This window comes from Echinops telfairi, unplaced genomic scaffold (genome assembly GCF_000313985.2).
Source record: "Echinops telfairi isolate 266 unplaced genomic scaffold, ASM31398v2 ScPeMD7_70;HRSCAF=299, whole genome shotgun sequence".
NCBI lineage: Eukaryota > Metazoa > Chordata > Mammalia > Afrosoricida > Tenrecidae > Echinops > Echinops telfairi.
Window position 1 is genome coordinate 35944196 of NW_022103968.1, and position 27623 is coordinate 35971818.

A 27623-nucleotide genomic window follows, 5' to 3' on the forward strand; every position below is an offset into this window, starting at 1 on the left:
CCCTGCACAGCATAAATTTGATGGACTGGCAGCTTTCCACAGGATTGATTTTTCATGTAATCAGGCATTAAATTAATGCTTAATCCCTTTCCTCTAAAAAAAACATTTAGATTTAAAAAAAAGAAAAACAAAACAAAAACATTTAGATTGTCCAAAAAAAGATGAAAAGTGAGCTTGCAGACATACTTTACTTCACTCTACCTTTGATTAAGAAAGAAGCCCTCGTGCTGTGGTGGTTAAATGCTTAATTGCTACCCAAAATGTTGGTGGGTTTGAATCCCCAGCTCCTCTGCAGGAGAAATTTCAGTCAGTCTGCTTCTTTAAAAATGTGCAGTCTTGGAAACCCTGTGGAACAGTTCTACTCTGTCTTCTAGGGCCATGGGGGGTGGAATTGACTTGACAGCAGTGAGGGTAGGATTCTTGAGCTATAGTTCATATGCTTTGCATTACACTTTTACATGTAATGTTTTAGAGTAGAACTCAACAAGCACACTGCCATCAAGTCGATCCTGATTCATAGCAGCCCTCTGAGTTGGAGTGAACTCAATGGCAGTGACTTTGGAGAGTTCAAAGGAATATGTCTGATACTTATCAGCAAGGGCTAAGTCAACGGAGTCTTCCACATCTTCTAATAAACCTAGAAAAAGTTCCAGAAATGGTTAGAATTTCAGAAAGCACAAGTATTTGAATGATAGACAAGGAGTGGAAACCAAGACATTGCAGATGTGAGATTAAAATGAGAAGAAAGTTTTGAAGTGAGATTGGCATGACCAGATGCTCAGAGCATACCCAAGAATAACTTGGGTACTAACTGAAGGCCTGGACAGGAAAAACAAGTATTGAAGGTAGATTCTTTTGGCAAGCCAAGTATACTTGAAACAGTAGTAATGGCCAAGTAGGAAGAGGATTGCATGTGAAAGAATAGGGTGTAAAATAAATAATGGTTATTGTAAAGTAAAGGGGGGCTGTAGTGGTTCGGTGGTGTAATGTTTGCCTTCTATGCAGGAGACTGGAGGAGGCCTGGTGGTGTAGTGGGTTTTATGTTGACGTGCTAACAAAGGCCAAGTTAGCAGTTTGAACCCAACACCTGTTCCTTGGGAGAGAGATGATGCTCTCGGCTCTTATAAAGCGTTGTGGCCTTGGAAACCAAAAAGGCTAGTTCTGCTTTGTCCTATAGGGTCACTGTATGTCAACTCAATGGCAGTGGGTTTGGTGTTTGGTTTTAGGCAGGAGACCTAATTACATTCCTGATCAGTGTACTTCATACACAGCCACCACCCATTTGCCAGTGCGGGTGTGTGGTTGTTATGATGCTGACTAGGTTTCACTGGAATTTCTAGACTAAAATGAACTAGGAAGGAGGAGCTGGCAATCTGCTTACCTAAGTGAGCCTGTGAGAACTGTGAATCACACAATCATAGGAATGGCGTAGGACGGATGGACTGGGCACTGTTTCATGCCATTGGGCATGTGTTCACCATGAGTCAGTGGCTGGCTTGGCAGCTAACAACAGCATATATAAATATTTAAATACCTAATTATATTTCCCATTGAAACACATTCTTAGTTTAGAGATGTCCCAGTCGACAAAAATTTTTTCCTCTGGAATAAAAATCACACCAAAGAATTTTAGCATTTTCTATTAGGAGTATTCTAAACCTTTGACAGGTTTTTATATGTGTTCTCTTATACACTTGTAACCCCTGTTAGAAACTAGTTTAAACAAATAGTGTTACACAAGATTGTTTGTGTACACATAGTTAGCAGTATATCTGATTAAAATACAAGGAAATATCAAAAAGTCAGTGAAAAAGTCCATTATCTTTTAATTCATTTTTTCCATGAACTTTTAGAACCCCCTTGTATGCTTTGTGCTTTTCATTGCACATGAGTTTTTATGGTCTCTCGGAAACGTGTATCACAATAGTTACATTGTTCGGTTGCAAATAAAAAATTAGATAGTTTAGGCCTACCAGCTCTTCAGGAGAAAAGACCTGGTGATGGAATCCAACAAGGATTTACACCCTAGGCACAGAGAGGAACTGGAAACACAAGAAATCCAGGACGGATGATCCTTCCAGGACCAGTGGTGAGAGTGGCGATACTGGGAGGATAGAAGGAGGGTGGGGTGAAAATGGGGAACCGATTACAAGGATCTACATATAACCTCCTCCCTGGGGGACGGACAACAGAGAAGTGGGTGAAAGGAGATGTTGGACAGTATAAGATATGACAAAATAATTTATAAATATAAATTATCAAGGGTTCATGAGGAAGCGGGGAGCGGGGAGGGAAGGGGTAAAAATGAGGAGCTGATGCCAGGGGTTTAAGTGGAGAGCAAATGTTTTGAGGATGATGAGGGCAATGAATATACAAATGTGCTTTACACAATTGATGTATGTATGTATGGATTGTGATGAGTTGTATGAGCCCCTAATAAAATGATTAAAAAAAAAAGATTTACAGCATATATATATATTTACAACCTCAACCTAGGAACCCCTGTGGGGCAGCTCTACGCTGTCCTATAGGGTTACTGTGAGTCAATCTACTCATAGGTGTGCAGCAACAAATAGAGACAGACAGGAGATTAGTGACTATCTAGGGAGGTAAATAAGTGGGTGAATTGTATACATGTAAATTATATTTCAACAGAAGTGTTATTCTTAATACAGCTTAATTTTTTTTAAATGCTTGAGGCTAGAGAAGGCTTATTATATTTGAGAAAACAAGTGTAGCCAAGAAAGGCTGAAGCTTGTAGATACGGGGAAGAATGTCTTAAGACTGGAGGATAAATGGTACGTGTGTACTCATGTACATATGTACACATATAATAGAGCACATAAGGGGCACAATTATTTAAATTAAATTAAGTTAGATACCCGTACTGAACTACTGGACTTGAGGATTTAAGACCATAGTTTGGGGGACCTCTAGGTCATTTGGCAAAGTAAAATTCATCAAGAAAATGTTCTACAACCTAAACTGGTGAGTAGCAGCTGGGATCTTAAAAGGTTGCCCACAGCTATCTAAATAACAACCACCACCCCCTCTTCCCCTCCAAAACAAAAAACCTCACAACCTAATTACTGTGAAGGTGTTAGGGTAGAATTTCCCCTGTGGTTTTTGGAGGCTTTACAAGAGCAGAAACCCTCATCTTTCTCCCAAGAAGTTGCTGGTGCGTTCACACTGCTGAGCTTGTGGTTATCACGCCAATGCATAACCCATTATGCTACCAGGATTTCTCCATGGCCATTGAACAAGCAACTATTACTCCTTCTGCCTGGAGCAAAGGAGAATGAAAAGACACAAGAAAGCAATTAGGCCAAAGGGCTAATGACCCACACAAACTATCCCCTCCTCTAATTTGAGATGAGGACTAGATGGTGCCCTGCTCCTACTACTGCCACCATCCATGCTAACCCAGGACCACAGTACAAGATCCTGGTTAGAAGAGGTTAAAATGTAGAACAAAATTCAAATCTACTCTTCTCTCCCATTCCCCACCTCCCACAGACCAGACTTCCTGGTCTGTAAGAGGCTGGAGGAACTCCCAAACCTATTGCCCCAATAGTCTTCTCACTGCCAGCTGAAGAATACAAGGGCCTGTAAGATAAACAATAACACTTATAACGGATGTGTTCCTTATATTCAACTATATGAGATCAAAAGGGCAACATTTGCTTAAAATCATAGATCAGAAGGCAGGGAAGGGCAGGGAAACTAGAACCCAGGAAACAGGGAATCCAGGGAGGAAATAAAATGCCCGAGACATTGCTGCTAATGTTGCAGAACAATTGTGTATGAATTATTGATTGGAAAACTAATTTGCTATGTAAACTTTCACCTGAAGCACCATAAAATGTTTTGTGTAGTTTTATAAATTTATTAGTGGTTACCAGAAGGGCTGTGATTAAAGGCAAATGAAAAGCTATTGGTTAAAGGGTACTAAATTTCTTTGTGGGGTGATGAAAAACTTTGGGACCTATGAGGGGGTTTCAAAATGCTCATGGAAAGCAGAATTAAAATATAACGGAGGATTTTCTTCCCCATAAACTTCTGAAAAGCCCTCTCATGGAAATGGCAATAGTTGTACAGCATGATGGATATAATGCCTCTGAACTGTTCACTTTAAAGGATTTAAAAGGTTCACTTTAAAAAATATTTTTATCACAATAAAGGTATTTAAACTGTGGGGGTGGGGATGGGGCTAGGGCTGGAGGAAGGAAGGGAATCTGATCTTGCTGGGCTTTAGCTCCTGGTAAGGATCTAAAGTTGGTCCCAATCCAAGAGGAAAGCTTTGAAGGTTTTTAAGCAGGGTCAAGTGATTGGATTTATCACTTGACAATTTGAACAAAAGAGCAGTCTGCTGCTCTTTGGAATGGGGTGAGAGGGAAATGGGTTGCCTAATAAGGAGGCAATGGCAGTACTCAGGGCAAGAGATGATAGTGGCTGAGGATGTTGGCAGTATGTTTGAGAGAAGTAAAGAAATAAAAGATCTCTTGGAGTGTAGAATCAACAGGGTGGTGTTAGACTGGTGAATTGAAGTTGGACAGTGAAAAAGAAGGAAGACTGAGGACTTGGATTAGGTTCTGGTTTGAGCGGTTGGGTGAATTGTGATGCCACTTTTTGAACTGATCCTAGAAGAGAATAGGGGTGTGTGTGTGTGTGTGTGTGTGTGTAGAGTTGTAAATATACTTTTTGAAATGATCCGAGAAGAGAAGAGGGTGTGTGTGTGTGTGTGTGTGTGTGAAGAGTTGTAAATATACTGTGTGAAATCTTAGTAGATCCATGTAGTAATACTAAATGATCTCTTTGGTCTAATTCTGTGTAGTAAAAGAAATTCTTCTTCCCTTGCAGACTTGGAAACCTTTCATCTAATTCAACTATCTCATTATACAAATGAGATTTTTTATAAGGTCATGAAGTAATGCCTAGGCTAGAACCTAACTCTCCCCCATCCCTTGAGAGAATCAAGCATTTTTATGAACCCCAACATAAGTAGATTCAGCTGTTTTCAAGACTAAGGCCAAAAGGGAGTCTCAGGTGGTGTAATAGTTAATATTGAAAAACAAAAATTCACTGCTGGCTCTGACTCAGAACTACAGTTGATGTACTTCCCTACCCACTCAGAGATGCACAGAAGAAAGGCCTGACAATTGGGTTCTAAAATATTAACTAAATATACTTATGAAGTATATTTCTGCAGTGCTTTATAGGAGGATGCCATGAGTCAGAATCAACGTGATAGCAAACAATACCATCGACTCAATTTTGACTCATTAGTGACCCCATAGGACAAGGTAGAAAATGCCCCCTGTGGTTTCTGATACTGTAACTCTTTATGGGAGTGGATTCGAGTGGTGACCTTGTGGCTAGTAGCCCAACCCATAACCACTACAGCACCAGCGCTCAATAGTAACTTGGAAGAAGTCAGACTTGGAATGGAAGTTCCAAGTTAGGTGCTGTCAAGTTGGTTCTGACACATGGAGACCCCCATGTGTACAGAGTAGAACCGCTCCCTAGGCTTTCCAAAGGCTGTGACCCTTTTGAAATACTTCGAAGGTGAACACTTCTAGGATCACCAGTCTTTGGGGCTCGTTGTGAAGCACTTAACTTACCCAGGAACTCCTGGAATTTCTGTACTAGGTTAGAAATGACCAAGAGTGGATGGAAAGATAGCAGAGTCTTGAGACCAGCTTTGGCAGCCCAGCTTGGTCAGCAGGTTTTTGTTTTTCCGTCAAGCAGTGCAGGGAAGGGAGCTTTCCAGGGAGGAGTTGTCTTGGACATGTTTTCCTTGCATACCTAGCACTTTGCAAGTCTCCTATTTGGCACTTCTCTTTAGCTTTAAATTATCTCTAGATTCAGAGATTATTTGCCCGACTTCTGGATAGAATAACTACCTTCTGTTTATTAATTGAAAATAGCTATCAGAAAACTGTACCATTGGAAGAGAAAGTGAAATAGCTAAGTTACAACTAGTGAGAAGCATTTTTACTGCTTTTGTTGAAATGATGTCAATGAGTACTTTATGTAGATGTATCAGGTTCTAAAATAGATTTATGTGCTATGCATGTAAGAATATGCTTTTGGTTAAGGAATGTAACTTGCTTAAAACACTTTTGGTCTGGGGAAAGTTTCCATTTAAAGAGAACTGTGTCAGAGAGATGCTAGTTAATGAAGCAGGCCCTTGAAGGGACACTATTAGGTACAACCTCTTTAAAGTTTCAGTTTCTAGTATCACATGTCCAGAAAATTAAATTTTACCAATGATATCAGGATGATTTATCTCAGGGATGGAGTTACACTGACCAAATGGATATACCTGTGAAGGACCACTGGACATAAAAGAATACCAGTTTGTTTTTTAATGGGACTTGATCTATATAAAAATAAATAAAACTTGAATAGCTAATTATTTGTTTCCTCATTCAAAGTCACTCCTTCACAAGAGCAAGTGCTGAATTTTTAATCAGAACAGCCCTCCATTAGATTATAATTAGAGCAAACGAAAATAGATGGTGGTGTGTAGGCTGTGGCCACAGTGATGAACCATTCTGGCCATAATCTAGAGTAATCCTACCTGATACTAACAAAGTTCTCCAAGTTCTTGTCTCTGCTGGGTAAACACTCCCAGACCTTACTCCACAGCTCCATTTTTTAAATGCTTCCTGCAGGTTAGCTTTTTGTTTCATTGGTACCCCAAGGCACTTATGTTGTAGTACAGTTGATTGTGTTATAGATTTTACATTTCAGTATTTTATCTATTAAATAGATTGTATATTCCAGTATGTTGAACTTGGATGTTTCCCAAGGCTCCAGACAGTTCACACAACATCTCGTTCTCTGTGGATTGCTTCTCTGGGACAAAATGGTTCAGTGGCTGCTTGCTACAGACAGATAATCGCTACTTCAGTGGTTCTTAAACTAGAGCATTTGACTCACTAGGGAAATTTGTTAAAACTGCAGAATTTCAAGCCTGACCTCCATGGAGATCTGGAGATTGGGCTCTGAGACTTTGGTGCTTGGTTCTTACAGTTAGGGAAGCATCATTTTTGTGTTAATTCTTAACAATTTCCTTCTTAGGAAGTTTCTTAACCACCATAGCCAATTTATAAATCTTCAAAAAAAAACAAACACAAAAACCTCTTCAAATTTTTATAAGTCTTGCCTCAATTTTGTTTGTCAAAATACTCTGGGGGAAGCTGTGGTTTGTTTACTACACAGAAAAAAATTCATTTTGATTCAGAAAGTCTCAAACTGCTGCTGCAGCTTCACTGCTCTGGTTCGACATGTCTTCACCTGCCATCTGAATGGATGCAGATATCCTCGCACTCTCTCCGTTCCCTTTCTCCATAGATGCATATGACTAGTTGTAAAGGTGCCTTGATGGGGGCAACTCGACTCCCCTCATTTCACAAGTGGGTGGGCAATCAAGATCAGCAGCCCTAGATGGATTCCTCTGAGGGAGAGGTTCAACATTCTCCTCTTACTGACCTTTTTTACCATTTCCCTCTCAAGGAAACCACTACTAGGTTCGATAATTTGCTGCAGTTGTCACAAATCATATGATATGGGTGTTATTAGGGAAGCATAGCAGGTTAGAATTCAGAATCAGAAATGACTCAGCCTACAGTTCTTTGGTTGAGACAGTTTCTTCTTAGCCATCCCCGAAGGCTTGCCTCTTCAGATTCTGGGACTCAGAGCTCTGCTGCCCTTGAGCCTGCTCCCTGTTCCAACAAAACTCTTAGCTCCGCGAATAAGTGCCCAGAAGCACACCACTCCACCTGCAAGCCTGCTGCCAGAAGAATGGCAACTTGCTTGCTCTGGGGATCTGCATGCCTAGCTCCAAGTGGCCCGGAGATACCTCTCTGCCAGGAAGCCTCTTGCTGAAAGGTGCTCAGCTAGCTCTCTAGCTCTGTGGACCGGGAAGCCCACTTCACTGTCCCCTGGTGGTCTCCTGGTTCTGCTGCCTCTGTGGTGGTGATTTCTCTGCCCCTGCTTCTGACTGTCTCTCACATTCCCCAGTGTTAATAACTTTCTCTCTGTTTCCTTGGTCTCAGCCCAAGGATCCCAAGTCCAACGGATGTATTTCACTTCTGTTCCACCTAGGTCAGTAGTTCTAAACCTTCCTAATGCTATGACCCTTTAATACAGTTCCTCATGTTGTGGTGCCCCCACAACCATAAAATTATTCTCGTTGTTACTTCATAACTGTAATTTTGCTTCTGTTATGAATTGGGCAACCCCTGTGAAAGGGTCGTTCGACCCCCAAAGGAGTTGTGACCCACGGGTTGAAAACCGCTGGTCTAGGTAGTCATGAGATTCTCCCCCTTCCCACTTTTGAGATGATTTATTTTAACCTAGCTGAGTGAGAAAACTAACCAATCCTTGTTTGGATCCCCTATGCCTTATTTTCATGGTTCCATCCCTACAAGGATATTATGTTCCTTATTTTCATGATTAGGAAGCTGTCCAATTCCTTTGGTGGGCCACAAGCACCTCATTTTTATCTTACCACTCAGTATACTGTGACAAGAAGGGCCATGTTAAATAATTACTGCACCTCACTAGTGGAGGTGACAAAAGCTATTATAGGAGTTGGAATAGAGGAATAACAGAGGTATTTTAGAGAGGTAACTGACAGGATGGAAGATTAAGTAGAGGGGAGTATCAGAGTCTCCAGGGAGTGAGTATAGTATTCCTCACCCCAAAAAGCATTTTCCATATTAGAATGAACTACTGAATTTGCAAATGGGAAGATTTTGTATTGCTTTTGTAATAAGGTTTACAAAACAATTCTGGAGTAAATAAAAGTAATAGAAAAAGTTTCAGCTTTTTAGGACATGATCCAATCTCTAGCCATCTTCACACTTCCGTATTTCATTGTAGTAGCATATCTTTGCATATATTGTTGTCCTTCCCTGAATTTTGCCTCACAGTGTACATTTATTGAAGGCCTATTATATGCCATTATTCTAATAAGATACAGTGGTGAACAAGATTACACTGGTCCTTGTCCTAATGGGTCTTGGGGAAGAGCTACTAAATGAAAACCAACACAAGTGGTATAATGGTAGTAGGGGAAGTATTAGGTAGATTACAGCGTGCTATGAGTGGACAGATGAGGAGACCTATCCTAATTTAAAATATTAATAAAGTTCCATCTGAAACTTGTAGAATTAGTAGGATTAATTAGGAAGTTGGGAGTTAGGAAAGGGGCGTTTGTCTCAGTTGTTGGGAATACCTTGTTCTTGGGGCTTAAGTTAAGAAAGAATAATCAGGAAACACAACAGAAGTCTGTGTGGTTGAAAGTTAATGAGTAAAAAGGAGAGAGGCCGCCATTATGGTGTTGGATTATGTAGGCCTTACAGTGAATAGTGGTTTTTATACTTAAAAAAGTAATGGGACGTCATTGAGAACTTTGAGAGATTAGAATGTGGCCTGTAGTTACATGATCAGATTAGTATTTACAAATACCAATTTTGGTTGATTTGTACAGAAAGCATTACAGGGTTACAGAGTTGAAGTCAGTAGACTAAACAGGTTATTTAAATAGACTCAGTAAAGACTGTTAGTCCAGATAAAGGGCTAGTGGGGATCTGAACCAGAGCATTAGGACTAGAAATAGAACTGAGTAGATGATGGATTTATTTCGGAGCTTGAATTGTCAGGATTTGGTGATAGATGGATTAGCCTTCAAGTATGAGGGAGAGATGTCATGGATGATTTTCTAGATTTCTGGACTGAATTAGAGTAAGGATAATAGTCATTTTTGCTGAGATTACAGAGAGTGCTAGAGGTGAAAAAAGTTTGCAAGGAAAGATCTATTGTTGGTTTGAAAGCACTTTTTCTGTGGATTTTTGTTCTCTACCTCAGAAACTCCCACTTTCAAGATTTTGCTCAACATCACCCTTTTATGAAGTCACGTCTTTTTTTCTCTCTAGGAGGGCCACAGAATGTGCTTTTGTGCCATTTGACTGCCTTCTCTTAGTATTTATCTATTTTATATTCATGCCTCTCTCTCCCACCAAATTATGATTCCTTTGGCAGGGAAGTATCTGTTTGTTTTCTGTGCCTGGCCTCTGGAGAAGTATTTCCGCAAGTGTTTTCCATGGATTTACGTATGTTAAAGGTTCTTCCATCCTCAATCTTGGTGATGCCAAATTAACGTTTCTTTACTGCAGAATTTTTCAGAATTCTTTATATTCTATTGTGGATAGAATCTCAGGGATTGTAAATCTCTGGGATTTGTTTTCTGAGCATCTCGTATTGCGAGTGTTGCGGGTCAGAGAGGAACGTAGGAGCACTGTGGGAAATGCTGACTTGGGCATTGGCCTGGCGCAGAGTGGGCACCAGATGGACAGCGTGTGGCGCACGTGAAGAGAAAGCCCGTGGAGAATGTCTCTGGGGCGTGTAGAAAGCCCTCATCTCACTCGGGTGCTTGCAGAGCTTTCTTTACTGCTGATGACCCAACAGACAGCAAGAGATGAGAATTTGCTGTCTGTTGTTTGTTCCTGCCGGGCTAAAAAAGATAGGTGGCACGAGGTGACAAATTTTGTTCTGTTTGTTTGTAGCTAAACTGGAGGGAGCTGAACAAAAAAATTCTCTGACCCTTTTATTTATTAACTTCCAACATCAAAACAGAGCCTTTGTTATACCACCTGGGTGGTTCAAAAAGAAACAGTTACATTACTAACTTAAAAAAAAACACCACATAAATAAATCTTCAGGTTTTTTTTCTATGGCTATTTTTACTTTGCTTTATTGAGTTGTCTGTTGTGATGCAGAGCCCAGGTTTCGGGGAAATGTTACACCGGCTGGACTACATGAGGGAGACATTTTGTTTTCTGAAGAGTATGTGCATTTCTTTTAGAGGCACTTTTTCTGTTTTTCAAAAGTGGGAGTATTCCATTGAGTTCATTTTTACAGTGTCAGCTAGTGGAAAATTTTACCAGAAACTCATTGACTCAAACAGGAAATATATTTGTTTTTAAATTTAGATTTTATTTCGTAATGCCAGATGTCATTATTGTGTGTTATTGTTATTAATAACTGCTGGTAACTTATCATAGTAGGAGCATTTGCTTCATAGAATTAACAATGAAAATGATCTGTAATCTTTTCATAAATTTCTTTTCACTTGATTGACATAAAATTCCACGGTGACTAAATGAGATCTGTTCTTAACTGTCTTTATGTCTTCAAGTGGAGTTTGTAGCTGAGTCAGAACAGGTGCACACGGTTCTTAGTAAGCCTGACTTTGGTGCAAAGCAAGGAACTCTGCTGGTACCATGGGTTAAGGATCAGGCTGCTAACCAAAAACCTTAAACCCACAAGCCACTGCTCAAAGAAAGAAAAACTGCCTGCTCCGGGCAGGAGTTAAAAGTTTCAGGACCCTGCATCCATAGAGTGGTTAAGAGTTGGACTGGACCCGATGGCAGTGAATCAGTGCAAGGAAAGGCTTGGAGCTTTTCCAGTAATTTAAATGCCATGTGCAGCAAGTGAAGTGATTTTGATGACGTTTTCGCTTTGAGTAGGGGTTAATGCAAGCCAATCCTTTCAAAGTGAAGAACAATTTACTTAAAGGGCAAGTAGGCATTGTCTGTGGTCTCACGTTTAAGATGGACATTCATTTTCCAGAAACTGTGGGTACAGCCAGGATTATTGGAGAAAGACATCATAACCCCATTTACACCGCTGTTCCCATACCTGAATTGATGTTTTTATTTACTCCCCTGCCCTTTATTACTGCAGATGTCTATTTTAAATTGGAGTTGCTTTGAGTGGCTGGGAAAACATAATCATTATCTTTAATCCTGCTAGCAAAAGCGTTTATCGGCAGTTTAAAATTTTCTCAGGGTCAGTCTTCAGACTGACCTTCTGATGTCACCGTAAAGAGCAGATTATAATCTAGGAATAGGGATGACTCGTTTTCAGGAACTCAGATGGAAAGGAAAAATAACAGTGCTGCTTCCTTAGACATCGAGCCAGTCATCTCTGTGCCGTGTATACTTTTATACAATAATAACAATGGTAGACGCTTGTCTAGATCCAGAAGTCTGCAGGTGCTTATTCTACTGGGAACGCCCTCGTTCAGGACATCGTTTTTGTAGACCTTACTCTGAACTTTGGGCTCCTCATCAAACATGTGTGCTCCCGGGAAACCATTTTAACTATACAAACTCCCACATTTGTTTCAGGTCGGTCTTCTCTCTTTCCCTTTGAAGATGCCTTCCTGGACGACAGTCATGGTGATCAGTCCTTGTCATCGGGCCTAAGTTCTCCCACGCGCTGTCAAAATGGGGAACGGGTGGAACGCTACTCCAGGAAGGTGTTTGTTGGAGGCCTTCCTCCTGATATCGATGAAGGTACTGTGCATTTCCTCGTGGTTTTATAGCAGCCAGATTAGTGCTTCATGTGACCTGAACCCTGCCTGTCCTCTCCAAGGCAGCTTTAAGACATTTATATCTTGGTGTGTAGGAGGTGAGAATACCGACTAACTGAAGAAATCAAATGGATTGTACATTTCAGATCCTTGTTCGTTTGTGGCAACAAAGCAGACTCCGAGCAGCTTCACGTTTCCCAGTTACTAACTTGGGAGTACATTTAAAAATAGCAGTGAGAGCTAATATTTAAAAGACTCTTACTATACACCTGCTATTGTGCTAAGCACTTCACATCACATTATCTCATTTTTAATCCCTACAGCTGTCCTGTAATGCATCTTTTACCATGCCTGTTTTATAGATGACCAAACTGAGGATCAGAGGGAGAATCTGTCCGGGGTTATTAGCTAATGATGCATTTGGAACTCAAAATTATTCTGACTCTAGAGCTTTTGCTCATTTTCATCAAGCCATATCATCTCACATTTAACATAAGTGGATATTAATTAAAAGAATAATCCCCCCCTTTAAAGGCGCCCTGTTGGCACAGTGATTACAGCATTAGGTCAGTGCTCACTGCTAAGGTCAGTTGAAACCCACAGCCAGCTTGTAAAAGAAAAATGTGGTGATCTGCTGAGTAAAAATGTATCCCCTTAGAAACTCAGACAGTTCTACTCTGCCCTGAAGGTCCCTCTGAGTTGGACTCAACTCAATCTCAGTGGGTTTGGTTTTGACTTTAATGATGAATACTGGTTAGAATTTACCTTAATAAAAATAATATTTTTCAAACATAACCAATCCAAAAATGAGTTTTCACTTTTGACTAAAGTCAATAGAAGTATACACTCATGTAAGAACACAGTAAGTTGCTGATAAATTTTTGTTGAATGGGCACATGAGAATTATGACCAAGGTAACTTAAAGGGGGAAAAAAATGGTCATTCTAGTTCCATTAGGCCTTAGGTGTACTCTAAAAATATTATCAAAATGATTTGTTTTACCAGCATTATTTTAGCTGTACATTTCTCTAATTTATTTATTTATTTTCATGGTAAGAGGAAAAAAGTTTCTAAAAACAGTTCTATTTTAGACTTATTCCATGAAAGTTGTACACAACTGGAGACTTATTTTTCTTCAAACTACACTATTAGTGATAACTTCATCTATCAACTGAATTTTTTTTTAAGACATGTTTTTTTCTCATACCTCAGAAAGTAGTAAATTAAACCTAAGTTGGATCCAGGTTTAATTTAAAACCTCTGTTTTGAGTCAGAAGTCCGAATATTGAGCTATAAATTTGGAAGGTTGAGTTCTAGTGTGCTTTATACAATTGTATACAGGAGACAAAGTGATCATTGCCCTTTACATTTTTTTTATCAAATTGAATAATCTGTCTGTTTACCCTAAAACTTAGTAAAAGAATGATATCTATTTCTAAATTTAACCTTAGAGATTTTGCATAAGTGAAAGCATGTTTTAAATTTAATAATTTGTGTGCTTTTTCTCCTCCCCCACAAACAGAAAACATTCCTCTTTTTAGAATCTGCTTTTTATTTGACAGAGAGGTCAGCTTAGTTATTATCATATTTTTTTCTTCGAAAGTCTGCATGCTAAGTTTATTGGTAGTGAAGGGAGATGAATTATAGTTAGAAATGTACTTTGCATGCTTGTAAGTGAATAATATATGCCAAGCAGTGGCATTTCACTTAAAAAGCTTGACTTCTATAAAAATGTTTTAGAAAATAGCTCTTGGCACTTTTTAAAAAAATTAAAATGTTTTATTTTTCTCAGTTACAATATTTTTTCTCTCTTGCTAAGATTCTTTCTTTCCTTTGTAGATGAGATCACTGCCAGTTTTCGCAGGTTTGGACCTCTCGTGGTAGACTGGCCTCATAAAGCTGAAAGCAAGTCCTATTTTCCTCCTAAAGGTAATGCACTTAACATGTCTCTGCTACCTGCGTGTTGGGGAGCTAGCATGTCCTTTCAATAAAAGGCAGCCTTTTAACTTTTGAAATACCAATTGATTTTCTTCGCTTCAGTTAAGAAAACATTTTGATGTCATCATCCCCCCCCCCTTGTTTTGGGTGTTTTTTCATTATCATCCTTTTGTGAATTACTGTTTCATACTTGGAGACCATCCCTCAAGGAGCACACTGATGGTTTCATGGCATCTGTGTTACTGACAGTGAGGGCCTATGAGTGTTCTGTCAAGAAATCGTTCCATTTTTGAGAAAAGAGAAGTAGAACGTGAGGAATGTCCATGATGGGAAAGGAAACGTTTACTGAGGGTCAGATTTTATGTGTATCCCTTAGCCCTGTGTTTTCACAGATTTTATAGATGCATTATTTGGAAAACTCCGTGACTACACAGTGGGTCTATGAAATTATCTTAACCATGTGGGCCTTAAGCTGCCTGTGCTATTTGAGGGTGAGGAGCAAATTACCAGAAGAGTCTTCAAATGAACTTGGTTGGCTTATATTTGGAAGGCTCTTTTGGTAGTTTACAAGAGCATGAAAATAATTTTGTCATTTCTGCTGAATCTTGGGAATTTTCAAAACGATAATTTCTCTGGGTATGTTTCCTATATTTATAGAAACAGTGTTTGGGATTAAATAAGGACAGTCATAGGGACTTATTATGAAGTTTCAAGTAAATTGAAAATTGCAATTGTGAGGAAACGGCCAGGAAAGTTACACTGAAGATTTTTTTTTCTCCAGTCACAGCAATGTACCTGCTCCTTCTTTGAAGGTGACTAGTTTTCTGGCAAAAAAAAATAGTGCTATGAGAAACTAAAAGGGTGGGGGGATTGTTTTGGGTCAGAAATAAGGAAGAGAGTTTTGAGAAGGTAGCATTTAAGCAGAATTGAAAAGTGAGTTACTAGAAAGAGTGGGGAAGCAGAGGGCTATCATATGGGAATGACTGAAAATGAAAAGAGCTTTAAAGTAATAAATTGTGATTGAGTTATTATTAACGAGGGGAGAGAAAGGAGATACAAAAGATTGGGCCTTTAAAAAGCAGGATTTAAAAAAATTATCTTCCTAAATTTATGTAGTCACGCAGTGACTATGTGAAGTACTGTGTGCTGCATGTCTTTGGTTGGGAAGAGAATAAAGTCAAGGAGACATACTAATTTAAAATATTGATGCAATTGAAGATAATCTTGCTTTGTCTTTTCCGCACATAAAAGAAATCCAACTCAGTCAAAACATTGAGTAAAAGTTTTCTCAGATTGTATCCATGTGCGTGTTTTTTAGTGCTGGAATAGTAGAATTGAGATTATGAGTCTTAGAAAGAGAGGATCTTCCAAATGGTAGGGCACAGTTTACTCACAGTTTACTATGATTCATAATGTTAATCAGTGCCACTGTATTATAACAGCTTAGATGCAAGTAGTTGGAAGTTAGCTATTGAAAAAGGATGGTGCAAATGACCATGCAACACTGTGAATATCCACCTAGCACATGTTTGCTGTCCAATCCATCTCTGGAAGGTTCTTTTTTGGGGGGCGGGCACTGGGGGCAATCTAGAGAAGAGAGACCATTGTGCTTTTGAAAAGGCTTCACTTTTCTAGAGGAGACATGAAAATACAGGTATGAAATATTAAATAGTGGAGAGAGCATCTAGCTACATTTGCTGGACTCCCCTAATATTAGTTATATAATCTTAGTCTAGTTGCTGAATTTTTCTGTGCCTTGGATTTGTCACTTGCAAAAGAGGGATAATAATAGTATCTACCTCATCATGTTGTGAAGAGGATTAAAATGAGCAAATCCATGTGGGCTTCTTAAAATAGTCACTGCACATTATAGTATCCCTGAGATGATTGTGAATTGTGTTATTTTTACTATAATTCAGGTCAACTTATATTCAGTTTATATAATTGCAAGTAAGTAAAACTATTGCAGGCATCCAGAGAAGGAAAGAGGTACTGTGTGACCTGAACAAAACTTTTATCCTGAAAAGCTAGGTAAGAAAGAATAGAGGAGGATGGAGAGAAAGAATCTAGGAGGATAGAGTTATAATAATTGGAATGGTTAATGTTTACTGGGACTTGCTGTGAGCCAGGCAGTGGGTTAATATTTTCCATGCTTAATCTCATTTAATTTCTTAACTCCCCAAGATAAACACTATTACTATTATTCCCATTTTACAAAGAAACTGGTTTAGAAGATGATAATTTGTCTAAGGTCATATGTTATATGATAGGACTGGGATTTGAGCCTAAAGAGACTGACATTACAGCTTAAGGCTCTTAAATATTACAGGATACTGTACTCATTCAGCAGTCTCTGGGTGGTGCAAACAGTTAAGTGCTTGATTACTGGCCCAAAAGTTTGCAGTTCAGATCCACCCAGTGGTACTTCAGAAGACGGGCCTGGAGATCTGCTTCCGCAAGGCCAAACTTGAAAACTGTGTGGATCAGTTCTACTCTGCACACATGGGGCCACCATGAGTCAATGGCCAGCAACAACAAACTCTCATCCCAGAAGAAGGATAGCAGGAGCAGAAATGTCCAAGGCAGGCATTGATTAAAGATAGGTTATATGGGAACCTGATGCCAGACTGAGAACTTGAGCTGAGTGACAGTGATCAAGACTGCATGCTTTTGATACCAAGGGCTCAAGTAGAAAGAAAATGTTTTGGAAATGATGATGAGAACATATGTACAATTATGGATTGTTATAACATCTGTAAAAGCCCCCCAGTAAATTGATTAATGAGAAAAAAAAAAGTACAAGCTTTGATGTGGAAGCTGCCAGAGTTGAAGTCTTGTGTCGTACATCTCTGTATCTTTTGAGTAGTTATTAATATTTCTGAATCTCTACTTTCTCATCTATAAAATAAGTATAGTAGCAGCGTCTACTTATGGTTTGTTATGAGTGGAATAACAACACATAATAATTAGCAGAGTGCCCGAATATCATTGGAAGAGCTTTTATTTGGTTTTGATTTGGGTTTTTAGGCAATGGAAAAAAAGCCCAGGATATTTTTATACTAAGCTCATAAGAAGTAGTAAGAACCAGTAAGACCTAAAATACTAGCAGTATTACTGTAATGAAAAGGAGATAAGGGTCAATGGTTCTTATTGTTGGAGTAGATCTGGGTCAGCAAACTGTGGCCCTCGAGCCATATGTGGCTCTTCTGGTATGTACATGTGACTGTGAAGTAAAATTGAACATTTTAAAAGGATATTATTCAGCTAATGACTATTTCATTTATTTGTAAAAATATATGTATAGCTCTCAAATGATTTTAAAATTGTTGTTAGGGACAGGATTGGCTCTTCTGTCTCAAAAGTTTGCCAACTCCTGGAATAGATTCATGGTGGTGGTAGATTTGATAGCCGAGTTGTGCTAAAATTTCTTCCCCTAGTTGGGAGAATCATGGCACGGTTGAATGTAGGGGAGCCAATAGAGAGAAAACCAATTTTGTATAGTAATGCTTTGGTTAAAGTATAGAGTTTGGTATGACCTTGGAGCTTAATGTGAGAGAAAATATCTAACGGGAAGTTGGAATTGTGATTAGGGAAAAGAGACTGAAGCTGGAGATACATGTTTCTTGAGAGTCACTTTTATAGAGAACAGAGAGAAGATGAAATTCAAGGATATTAAGTTTTGTTAGGAATCAGGAGAAAGAAGGCCTGGCAGTAGAGATGTGGGTGAGTGAAAGACTAGAAGTGTGTGTGTGGTTATGGAAGAGAAAGAAAGAAGTTTCAAGAAGGAACCTTCTGTCAAATATTACAGAGCTATTGAGAAAAGCCTCATGGGATAAGGAATCATCTGACCCTTTTGTCAAATAGACCTCAATAATTTCTATTGTTATCCTAATTTTATGCCTTAATATTATAATAATGTAGCGAAACCAGGACAAAACAATATGATTTTCATTGAATAAATGTTATTTTGTGTGCAGTAAGGATAAGAATAACAAACACATTAGGCTGCTAACCATTAGGTGAGCATTGTGAACCTACAGATGAGGCTTTCCATTCAGTACCTTGTAGGTTTACAGCTTTGGAAACCCACAGAGGCAGTTGTGCTGTGCCCTACAGGACTCCTATGATGCCCTATTGGACTACTATGAGTTGGGATTGATTTGATGACAGTTTGGTTTTTGGAAGGGTAATACTGTTTCTTCAATAAAACCAACTGTTCTGAATTGAATTGCCCCCCTGCTAAAATAAGCATTTTAAATCCAAGCCTCTATACCTGGGTTGAAATTCCATTTGTCTTTCTTATGATAATTAGAAAGAATTAGTCTAGGGCATATTTTTGAGTCAACTTCTTTGAAATATAGAGTCTCTGGTTCTTGCAGTCAAAAACTCACCTGGAAAGTAGTGCGCCATTGGCCAGAATTCAAAGATTAAAGTTAGCACTTAAAGTGGTCATGTCTTTTTTAAGTAAGAGCACACCACTTTTATTAGAGATAGGAATCTGGCAGAACAGTAGTTTGTGCATTTTTACCTGGTGAATAGTAATAATATTTTTTAAAACTTATGTGCTGGTATATATCATCTGTGTGAAAAGAAGACATTTAAGCTCTACTAATCTGATAAATTATGCTTAATTTGTAAGCCTATATTTTATATATAAAAATAAGCATTAAGCTATATAACCCATGGTACATATTCAGAACTATTTGAAAAGTCGCCCTTGGCACTTTTTTTTGAGTTTTTGTATTTGGGTGATTAAATCCATATTACTGAGATTATTTCCAAAGAGCTGGTATAGGTGAGGCCTATCTGTCTCAGCTGACCTCTAGCAATAGCTTAACCATGAGATTCTGCCTTTCCGACAAGGCCATTCTATTTCTGGCTATGGGTACACTGCTTTCCAGTTGAGTTTTTGACTGCAAGAACCAGAGACTCTCTTGTGCTACCTCAAATCCAGGATGTGGTTATAAATGACAATGGAAGTCCTCAAACAGGAGCTGTGTCAGAGCTGGGTGTCATGGCGACTGTACTATCTGCAGAGACCTAAATAGTGGAATCTGTGATTCTCACTGTAGCATTTCACCATTATAATTCAGCTCTGTTCTGCATGTTTGCTCCTCTCTATTTTTGCTTCACAGTTGTTTTCATATTTCTTTGTTTGTTTTCATTTAATTCCAGAGAGAGAGAGACTTAGATGCCATTTCATCTTTTAACATGTAGCTGTGACATAGGCCATTCTACTTAGAGTAGCCCTGGCTGCTTAATAGAAGGACAGAGTGGTTTGCTTCCTTGAGCATGGGGCTGAGGATATAGCAGCTAAGAAGATAACTTGGGCTGGACATACTTTTCTGATGATATATATGTTTAGCATAATCCCCCTCATTGCCTCCCAGTAGAAGAGCACAAATCCAAGCTTGCTTGTCATTGGAACTACCAGCAAACAAAACTTGTGTATGCATCTTGAGTGTTCTCCTGGTTATGCACTAAGCAGCTACCACCCAACACTTCCAGTAGTTTTCCTTCTCATGGTAGAGGAGCTGCCATCTCTTGAGCATTGAGCCAGGCTGTGCTGCCATGGTTGTCAGTGACTTCTGGGACAGAAGCAAGGACAGCAACCAGATTGGCCACGTGGCTTTGAAACCAGGGTGGTGGAGAAGGCTGAGGCACTGGGGCAGCTAGTATCATGCCAGCTGCCCATGAGCACAGGGTCCACATGCACAGCCAGGTGGACAGGAACAATAAGAGCCATGCAGCATTATGTAAGAACAATCAGGCCTTGGTCTCTGATGATTCCCACTTACCTTGAAATAGTGTGCTTTTTTTTTTTACCATGAAGAGTGTACTTTTGAGTTGTTGCTCTGCCAGTTATAATGTATTTCCTCCATACTTATGACTGTGGGCCTTGGTGGGGTTTGTAAATTTGATATAAACCAGAAATTATGTGATTCATATTGAATCAGCTGACTTTGAATCAACCAAGGAAATCCTGCGTGAAGGACAGTAAAGAAGGCTATTTTAAATGTATAAAAGCAGGGAAACTATAGTGGGCTGGAGCATAACGTCTATTTCTTTTTCTTAACTTGGCTAGGTCTGGCTTTGGAAAGGAAAATTTTCAAACATTTTCCCCCTGTAGCTTAACTTGAATGGAAATAAGTCACTGTTGTTTTAAGCCAGATTCCAAGTTTTTCCACCTTCTGAGTTATGTAAACTGATCAAGTTGGGAAGCCAAAAATGTTAACCTGTACTTAACCTTCTATAATTCATAAGCTTTTGAGTAATATTTTGTCATTTTGAAAAATGAAAGTCCTGGCTTGCAGTATCCACACTCTAATGTAATATGAATCCTATATGTTAACACTTCAATTTATTATAATTTTCATCCCTGGAGGGTTTTCCTTGTACAGACATGGACAGTGCAATTCAGAGGCGAGCCGTGAGGGCGGGCTTTTTGTTTTGTTTTGTTCTGTTTTCACAGATGGAGCAGTGTCCTTTTGTTGCTTTTGAAAGCTTAGCATACCCAAAGACAAAAGTTCAGAATTGTGAACGAAGGAGGAATGTAAACAGGAAACACAGGGAGGAAGTGGGATAGGATACGTGGTGTTACATTGTGGGAATGAGAATCTATGACATGAAAAAAAATGCATGTGAATTGTTGACTGGAAAATTGGTCTGCTTTGTAAACCCTCATCCAATTCACAAGAAAAAGTTTTGAAAACATTCATATCCTTGCTGTCTGGTCTTAGGTTCAGTGTTTCAAGTCTATTGAAATAGTCTCTCAATTCAGGTGGTATATATTCAGTTTTTGCTTTGGCTCTCATGGATTTGTTTTAGTTTTCTTTAGCTTCATCTTGAACTTGCACTGTCAATGGTCTAATCAGTGGTCGGTTTCTGGTCTTGTTCTGATTGATGATATAGAGCTTCTGTCTCGGGGCTTTCCACGGATGTCAGTTTGATTCCTGTGTGTTTCATCTGATGCAGTCCCCATGTATAGTCACCATTTATGTTGCTGATAAACCATATTTCCAATGAGTAGATCAGTGGTCATGCAAAATGCCATTATGCAATCTCCTATATCATTTCTATCACTGGGATCATAGTTACCAATAACCAGTCCTTTTTAATTTTTTCCAACTTTCCCATTGCAGGCCCCAGTAAGTATCAGTGCATCTTGATTGCATGCTTGATCAATTTCAGATTCAGAGTAGTGTTGGTACATAAATTTAAACAGTAGTTGTATTAACTGGTCTTTTTGTTAGGTGTGTGGATATTAACTAGTTACTGGTATTTCAGGATAGAATTTGGAAAATACTCTTTCTGATTATGAAGGGAGCTATTCCTCTTCAATTTGTCCTCCCCAACATAGTTCAATTCATAACGGCCAAGACCAGTTTATTTCAGCTCACTAATACTTAAGGAATTGATGTTGATGTAAAATTCCACTTAGTTTTTGATGACTTCCAATTTTTTTCGATTCATTCTTCATATGTCTCACACTTCAATAATTAATTGATGCCTACAGCTGTGTCTTCTCATTTTGAATCTTGCCATACCAGCAAATGAAGGTCGCTGAAGTTTTTTTCTCTGTCATTAAGAGTGATTCTACTTTGAAGGAGGCACTTTCCCTCCCAGGTGTATTTTGAGTGCCTTCCAACCTGCAAGGCTCATCTCCTAGCACTACATCAGACATGCACTACTGATGCTGATTGTTTTAATTGGCCAGTTTTTTCAGTAGTGGATCACTACCTTCTTCCTCCTAGTCTGTCTTAGTCTAGGTTCCCAAATTTATTTGATGTACTGCTCACTTTTCAGAAAAACAAAAGAAAACAACACTTAGCTCCCTGGCAATGAAACACTTATGTACTATAGCCCATAGTCCAGGATAAAATGTAGGCATCGACTTTTGCACACACACATACCCTTTTTCCACCCTCTACCCACCCTCCCCATCATTCTAGTGTCCTCCAGGGAGCAGTATTTCCCACTTTGAGAAACACTGGGCTAGATAGATGCTCCACTACAACCTGACCACGCGAGGAACTTGTTTGGCAGTTCGTCATACAGCATTGGCCTGCATGGTGCTGTGATGTTGGAAGTTATTCCACAGGTAGGATTAATAGTTGTTAAATAATAATCCTTGCCTCTCCTTTATGGAAATATAAAAACTGCCCAACTAGTTTGACCAGTTCCCTCCCCCAATCCCTCCCATCTGGTTTTAGCTTCCTTGATCAGGTGCTAGTTAGAACTGACTGTGACTAGCTAGAACTGACAGATTGGCAGATTTTACAAGGACCTCTTTAGACTTCACAAGGACCTCTTTATATAGGGACTGTGTGGTTACATAAACAGAGCAGACTTTAAGCCCAAATGTCCCAGGTCACTCCCCTGGACTGCAGGACTTTATTAAGAACACAAGAAGTAGGTTGCCAATTTTCAACTCTGAGGTGGTTCTATCCAGCTGTCTTGTTTTCTTGTCCCTTTCCACCTCCCTCCACCCTTGCTTACCAAGTATCAAGCCCACACAGAGTTATGAGTGTTATAGAAAACACAAAACAGACTAGAAACAGAAATGAGCCTCAACTCTCTGTAGTAAATATAGTCCAAGAACTATGTTTGGTTCTAATCCAAGGGAATGTTTCAGGAACCATGGGCCTTGGCAATACCCGCAGAGTCATCTCTCTATCTTTATTTAGGCTAGTTCCTTTTCCAGGAAGGCCCTCCATGTTTTCACCCACACCCTGCCATTGAAGTCTGGCTCATGTACCACCACTTACAGAGATTCTTCCCCAGTTTATTTCTCCATGTCTTCACTACTGGTGATCTTCCATCCTTTTGTGAACTCTCATTTTTAAAAACACTTTTTAAGCAATCTTTTTTTGTATTCTCAATACGTTATTTCTAGATTAGAGTTCCCTATGCTCTTATTCCTCATTATTTTCATCTATTCGTATATGAATACCTTGAGAACAAGAATTTGCTTATTTAAGTATTTCCCTGCAGTCCCAAGAGCACATGGTAAGTGTTCAGTAAATCTTGGAGATCAGATGTTCTTATCCAAGAGGAAAATGAATCAGAGATTCAGTTCAGGGACCAGTGTCCTACAAGCAGCAGGCAGGGGATGGATGAGCTGCTTCCTATCATCCCATTCGCCGCCCCTAGTTGTATACACTCAACAAATGTACTCTACCAACCATTCTCCAAATGAGCTCACCCTTTGAGTCTTTCATGCCATAACTTATGCCCTTTCCCAAACTTAGAATGCTTTTATTTCTTGGAAAAGCAATCATCTTTTAATTCACTTACGGCCTTTGCACTCTGTAGCTTTCCTTGATGTTTGGACACTTCTGTATCTTTATTTCTCACCAGTGTTCTGTAAGACTTCGTGTCTATATACTCTCAATATACCATTGTTCATGTTGTTTATTAGTCATTTATTTACAGGCGGTTTTTACAGGCCTAGGCTCTCCCTTGGCTTATTTATCTTTGTAGTTCCAATGCCTATTACTATGCTTTGCAGCAGCTTAATTTTTTTGCCTTAATATTTTTGGCTCTACTGAATTAAATCCAAAGATATGTCTCTGAAGGCAAATCAGGTAAAGTCTTTTGACCTGAAAGCCAAGATCAGAGAGAATGTTTGGAACAGACTGCCTGTGCCAAAAAAATTCTGAACTTAGGCAGCTCTAGCTGGAGAGGTGTCCTTCCGGTCTCTCTAGGTAGGTCAGTGGTAATCAAGAAGTCTGGATTCTGTGCAAGGAAAGGGCTCTGTCTGCCCATCTGCCCATCCAGACCTTTAATTCTAGGGCAGATCCCATGTGATCAGAACTGATTAATCCTTGGTCTGCCACCATTTTGTGAATGCAGCAGTCTTTCAGAACACAGCCTCATAAGCTGGAATTGCATCTCCCATTTGTAGTCTTTACTTGAAACATATATCGCTAATAGTTTTAATTGATTTTAATAAATATTGGGTCCTTTAAAGATCTACACACCTATTTCAAGAACCACCCAAACCCACTGCTACTGAATAAGTTCCAAAACACAGTGCCCTATAGACCAGTGGTTCTCAACCTTCCTAATGCTGTGACCCTTTAATACAGTTCCTCATGTTATGGTGACCCCCCAGCCATAAAATTATTTTCGTTGCTACTAACTGTCATTTTGCTACTGTTATGGATTGGGCAACCTCTGTGAGAGGGTCATTCAACCCCCAAAGGGGTGGTGACCCACAGGTTGAGAACCGCTGCTACAGGGGGTCTCTGAAGCTGCAAGTCTTTATGAGAACAGACAGCCTCATCTGTCTCCTGTGGAGCAGCTGGTGGGTTTGAACTGCCAACCTTGTGGTTAACAGCCCAACACTTAATCCACAGCTCCACCGGGGCTCCTAATTTAGAAAGTGTAAATATATATATATTTTCTCTTTTCCAGAAAGACCATGTAGTGTTTTAGTTTTTTCCTTATAAATTTTTATTTTGAAATTTTTCAACCCTACCAAAAGTGTCGTAAGGATAATACAATGAATACCTACAAGAGAAGCTGAGAAAGTTCTTGAAACATTCCATTATCTTTAATTACATTTTTCCACAAACTTTTTGAAGCCACCCTCATATACATATATATCTTTTCTCTAGTTTCACCAATTGCTGGCATGTTTACCACATTTCTTCTTCTCTATGTACTATATTCTCATAGAAACATGTAAGAGTAGACATTGATGCTCCTCACTCTTAAGTACTCTAGCCTGTAACTGCTGAGATCAGAGGTACAGTCAGCTTATTCTAGTAATCCTTTAAAAAAAACCCAAGATCCAATCAAGGTCAGGCTTCCATTTAGTTATCATTTCTCTTTAATCTCCTTCAAGTCAGACAGTTCTCTAGGTTTTTTGTCTTCTGTATCTTTTGAAAAGTCCATTAGAACATCCCTTAATTTGGAATTACTTGATTATTTCCTTATGTATTATGACATTTGGGTTAAACACTATTAACAGGGATACTACATGTGTGCTATATGAAGAAGAACATAACACTGGAGACGTGTGATTAGAGGCAGCTCTAAGGTATGGCCACTTCGGGTGGGGCTCCACTGAGCAGTTTCTATTAACCCAATTCAGCCCAAAGTCTTTCCTGAATCATAGTAGACATTCAGAAACCTAGTTGGGTAGAGCAAAGGAGGGACTTAAACCTTCCATGCACACACCTCCTCCCCAAGTACCAGGGGTGTCAGACAAGGCACAGAGTGACATTCCAAGCCTTCACAAATGTGAAGGTGCCTGACTGAAGCAGCCCTATGAGAGGTGGCGGAGATGCTTTTTGCTGACACCATTGATACCACTCTCAGCTTCTGTTCATCTTGAAATGGTGAGGGGCAAAGCATGAAACTTTGAGTTGTCCTGGGTGCTTGAATTAGGGGAGGGGGCACAAATAGAGATGGTCTAGGGTTCTCCTCCCCTCGGTGTGCCCCTGCATATGATGTCTGTTTGTCCTCTCATCAATGATGTCACATTGGTTAAGGTAGTATCTGCCCAATTCTTCCATTATAAAGTTATCTTTCTTTCTCTCCTTTTGCAAATACTAATTTGCTTGTGAAGTGATGTTTTAGGATTGTCTGAACATCCTGCTCTCTCCACTATCCACCCATTTGTTGTACAATTCCGTTGTAGATTCTTACCAAAGCCACGTATCCTCATGGCGATGATGTGCTCATTTAGCCAAAATCTGCACTTTAACACCTTTAAGAGCCTTATTTTAAATGTACAAGTTAAAAATACTGTACACTGAAATCAACAAGCATTTTCTGCTAAATATAAAAAATTTGATTGACCTAAATAGACTAAATCTAAGCTTCTCTAAGTTTTTTTTCTTCCTAAGTTATTTTGAAATTCATCACTTCAACCCTTTCAATATAGTGTTTGGGGCCTTTGGAAGTAATGTAAGTACAGAGGTTTTAAAAAGTAAAGACTAAAGCATAGGCAACTACTTCCTCCAGTGAGAATGCTGTCAAATGATCATTATCACAAGGATATTTTAAAGGCTAATCCTTATTTAGTAGAGATGCAGAAAATTTTATCTTGCTATTTTTATGTGAGTCGTTATAAATGAATGGATAAAAGTCCGGGCTCTGGAAGCTACCTAGACCTTAATCCCAAATTTAATCTGTAGGCTTTAATCTTACAGCACCTCCCAGAGCCTTATTTTCTCATCTGTACAATAGTAATTACAACTGTATTTACTCTGTAGAGTTTCTGAGAGGGTGAAATGAGCTAGCAGATGTAAAGTGTTTATTAGCAAAGTGCTGGGTGATTGTTAGAGTTGATAGTGATTGTTATTGGTAGTGGGGATCCAGTATGGGAAATTCTAATATGAAAAGTTATATATTTGAGAGCTTAGAAAGCTGTATTTTTGAGAGGTAGCCAAGAACAGTTTAGAAGTATTATCTTTAATATAGGGCATTGTTAGGTAAGCTTGGACTGTTAACCACCAGGTCATCAGTTCAAATCCACTAGCCTCTCTATGGAGGAAAGATGAAACTATCTGTTCCCGTAAAGATTTAGAGCCTCAAACCCTACATAGGGTCAATATGAGTTGAAATTGACTCAATGGCAGTGGGTTGGGTTGGGTTGGGTTAGGTTTGGTAAATTTAATGTGCTCTTTGATAATAATTTTTTTAATCTGGCCAAATAAAATGGGATTATCCTAATTAAATCCACCTTCTACTCTGTGTAGGAGTCCTGGTGGCTTGGTATGTTACATGTTGGGCAGCTAACCACAAGATCAGCATGTTGGCTCCACCAGCCACTCTGAAGGAGAAAGATGAGACTTTCTACTCTCTGAAGAGATTTATAGCCTCAGCAAACCTGGGGGGCAGGTCTACTCTGTTCTATTTATTCACTATGAATCAGAATGGGCTCTAAGGCAGGTTTTTGTTTGTTTTATTTGTTTTTTTCTTTTAATTTTTTATTCCCAAAGTCAAGTTTTATTTACACGAATAACAGATGTGAATATTTTCCATTTGAATAAAATTTATATCTTGATATTATAAATCATTGACCCAATTTTCCTTTTCTGTAGCTAAGGTCCTTAGTAACATCTTTAAAGAGAAAACCTCAAGCAAATAGACCAAGGGAATAGTTGGCATAAATACAAATAAATAAACAACACACTTGATTCAATTATTTGCAGATATTATAAAAGTTGAATGAAAGTTTGTCTACTTTTTAATGTATTCAACTGTTTTTTAAATTTTTATAAATTATTTTACTGGAGGCTTCTTACAGCTCTTGTCACAATCCATACATGCATCCATTTTG

The 27623-nt window shown here is 39.1% G+C and overlaps 1 protein-coding gene across 6 annotated transcripts in view; it reads left to right on the top strand.

The window, feature by feature from the left end:
- CPEB3 (cytoplasmic polyadenylation element binding protein 3) overlaps positions 1–27623 on the top strand; it is a 228921-nt gene that overhangs the window by 126136 nt on the left and 75162 nt on the right. For 5 of the 6 annotated variants that reach the window (XM_045291574.1, XM_030885933.2, XM_013004262.2 and 2 more), the window contains 2 exons: positions 12204–12371; positions 14228–14317. In XM_045291574.1, the coding sequence (XP_045147509.1) occupies positions 12204–12371; positions 14228–14317 (258 nt within the window). The remainder of the gene's footprint in view (positions 1–12203; positions 12372–14227; positions 14318–27623) is intronic. The other variant, XM_004701075.2, reaches the window with a different exon arrangement.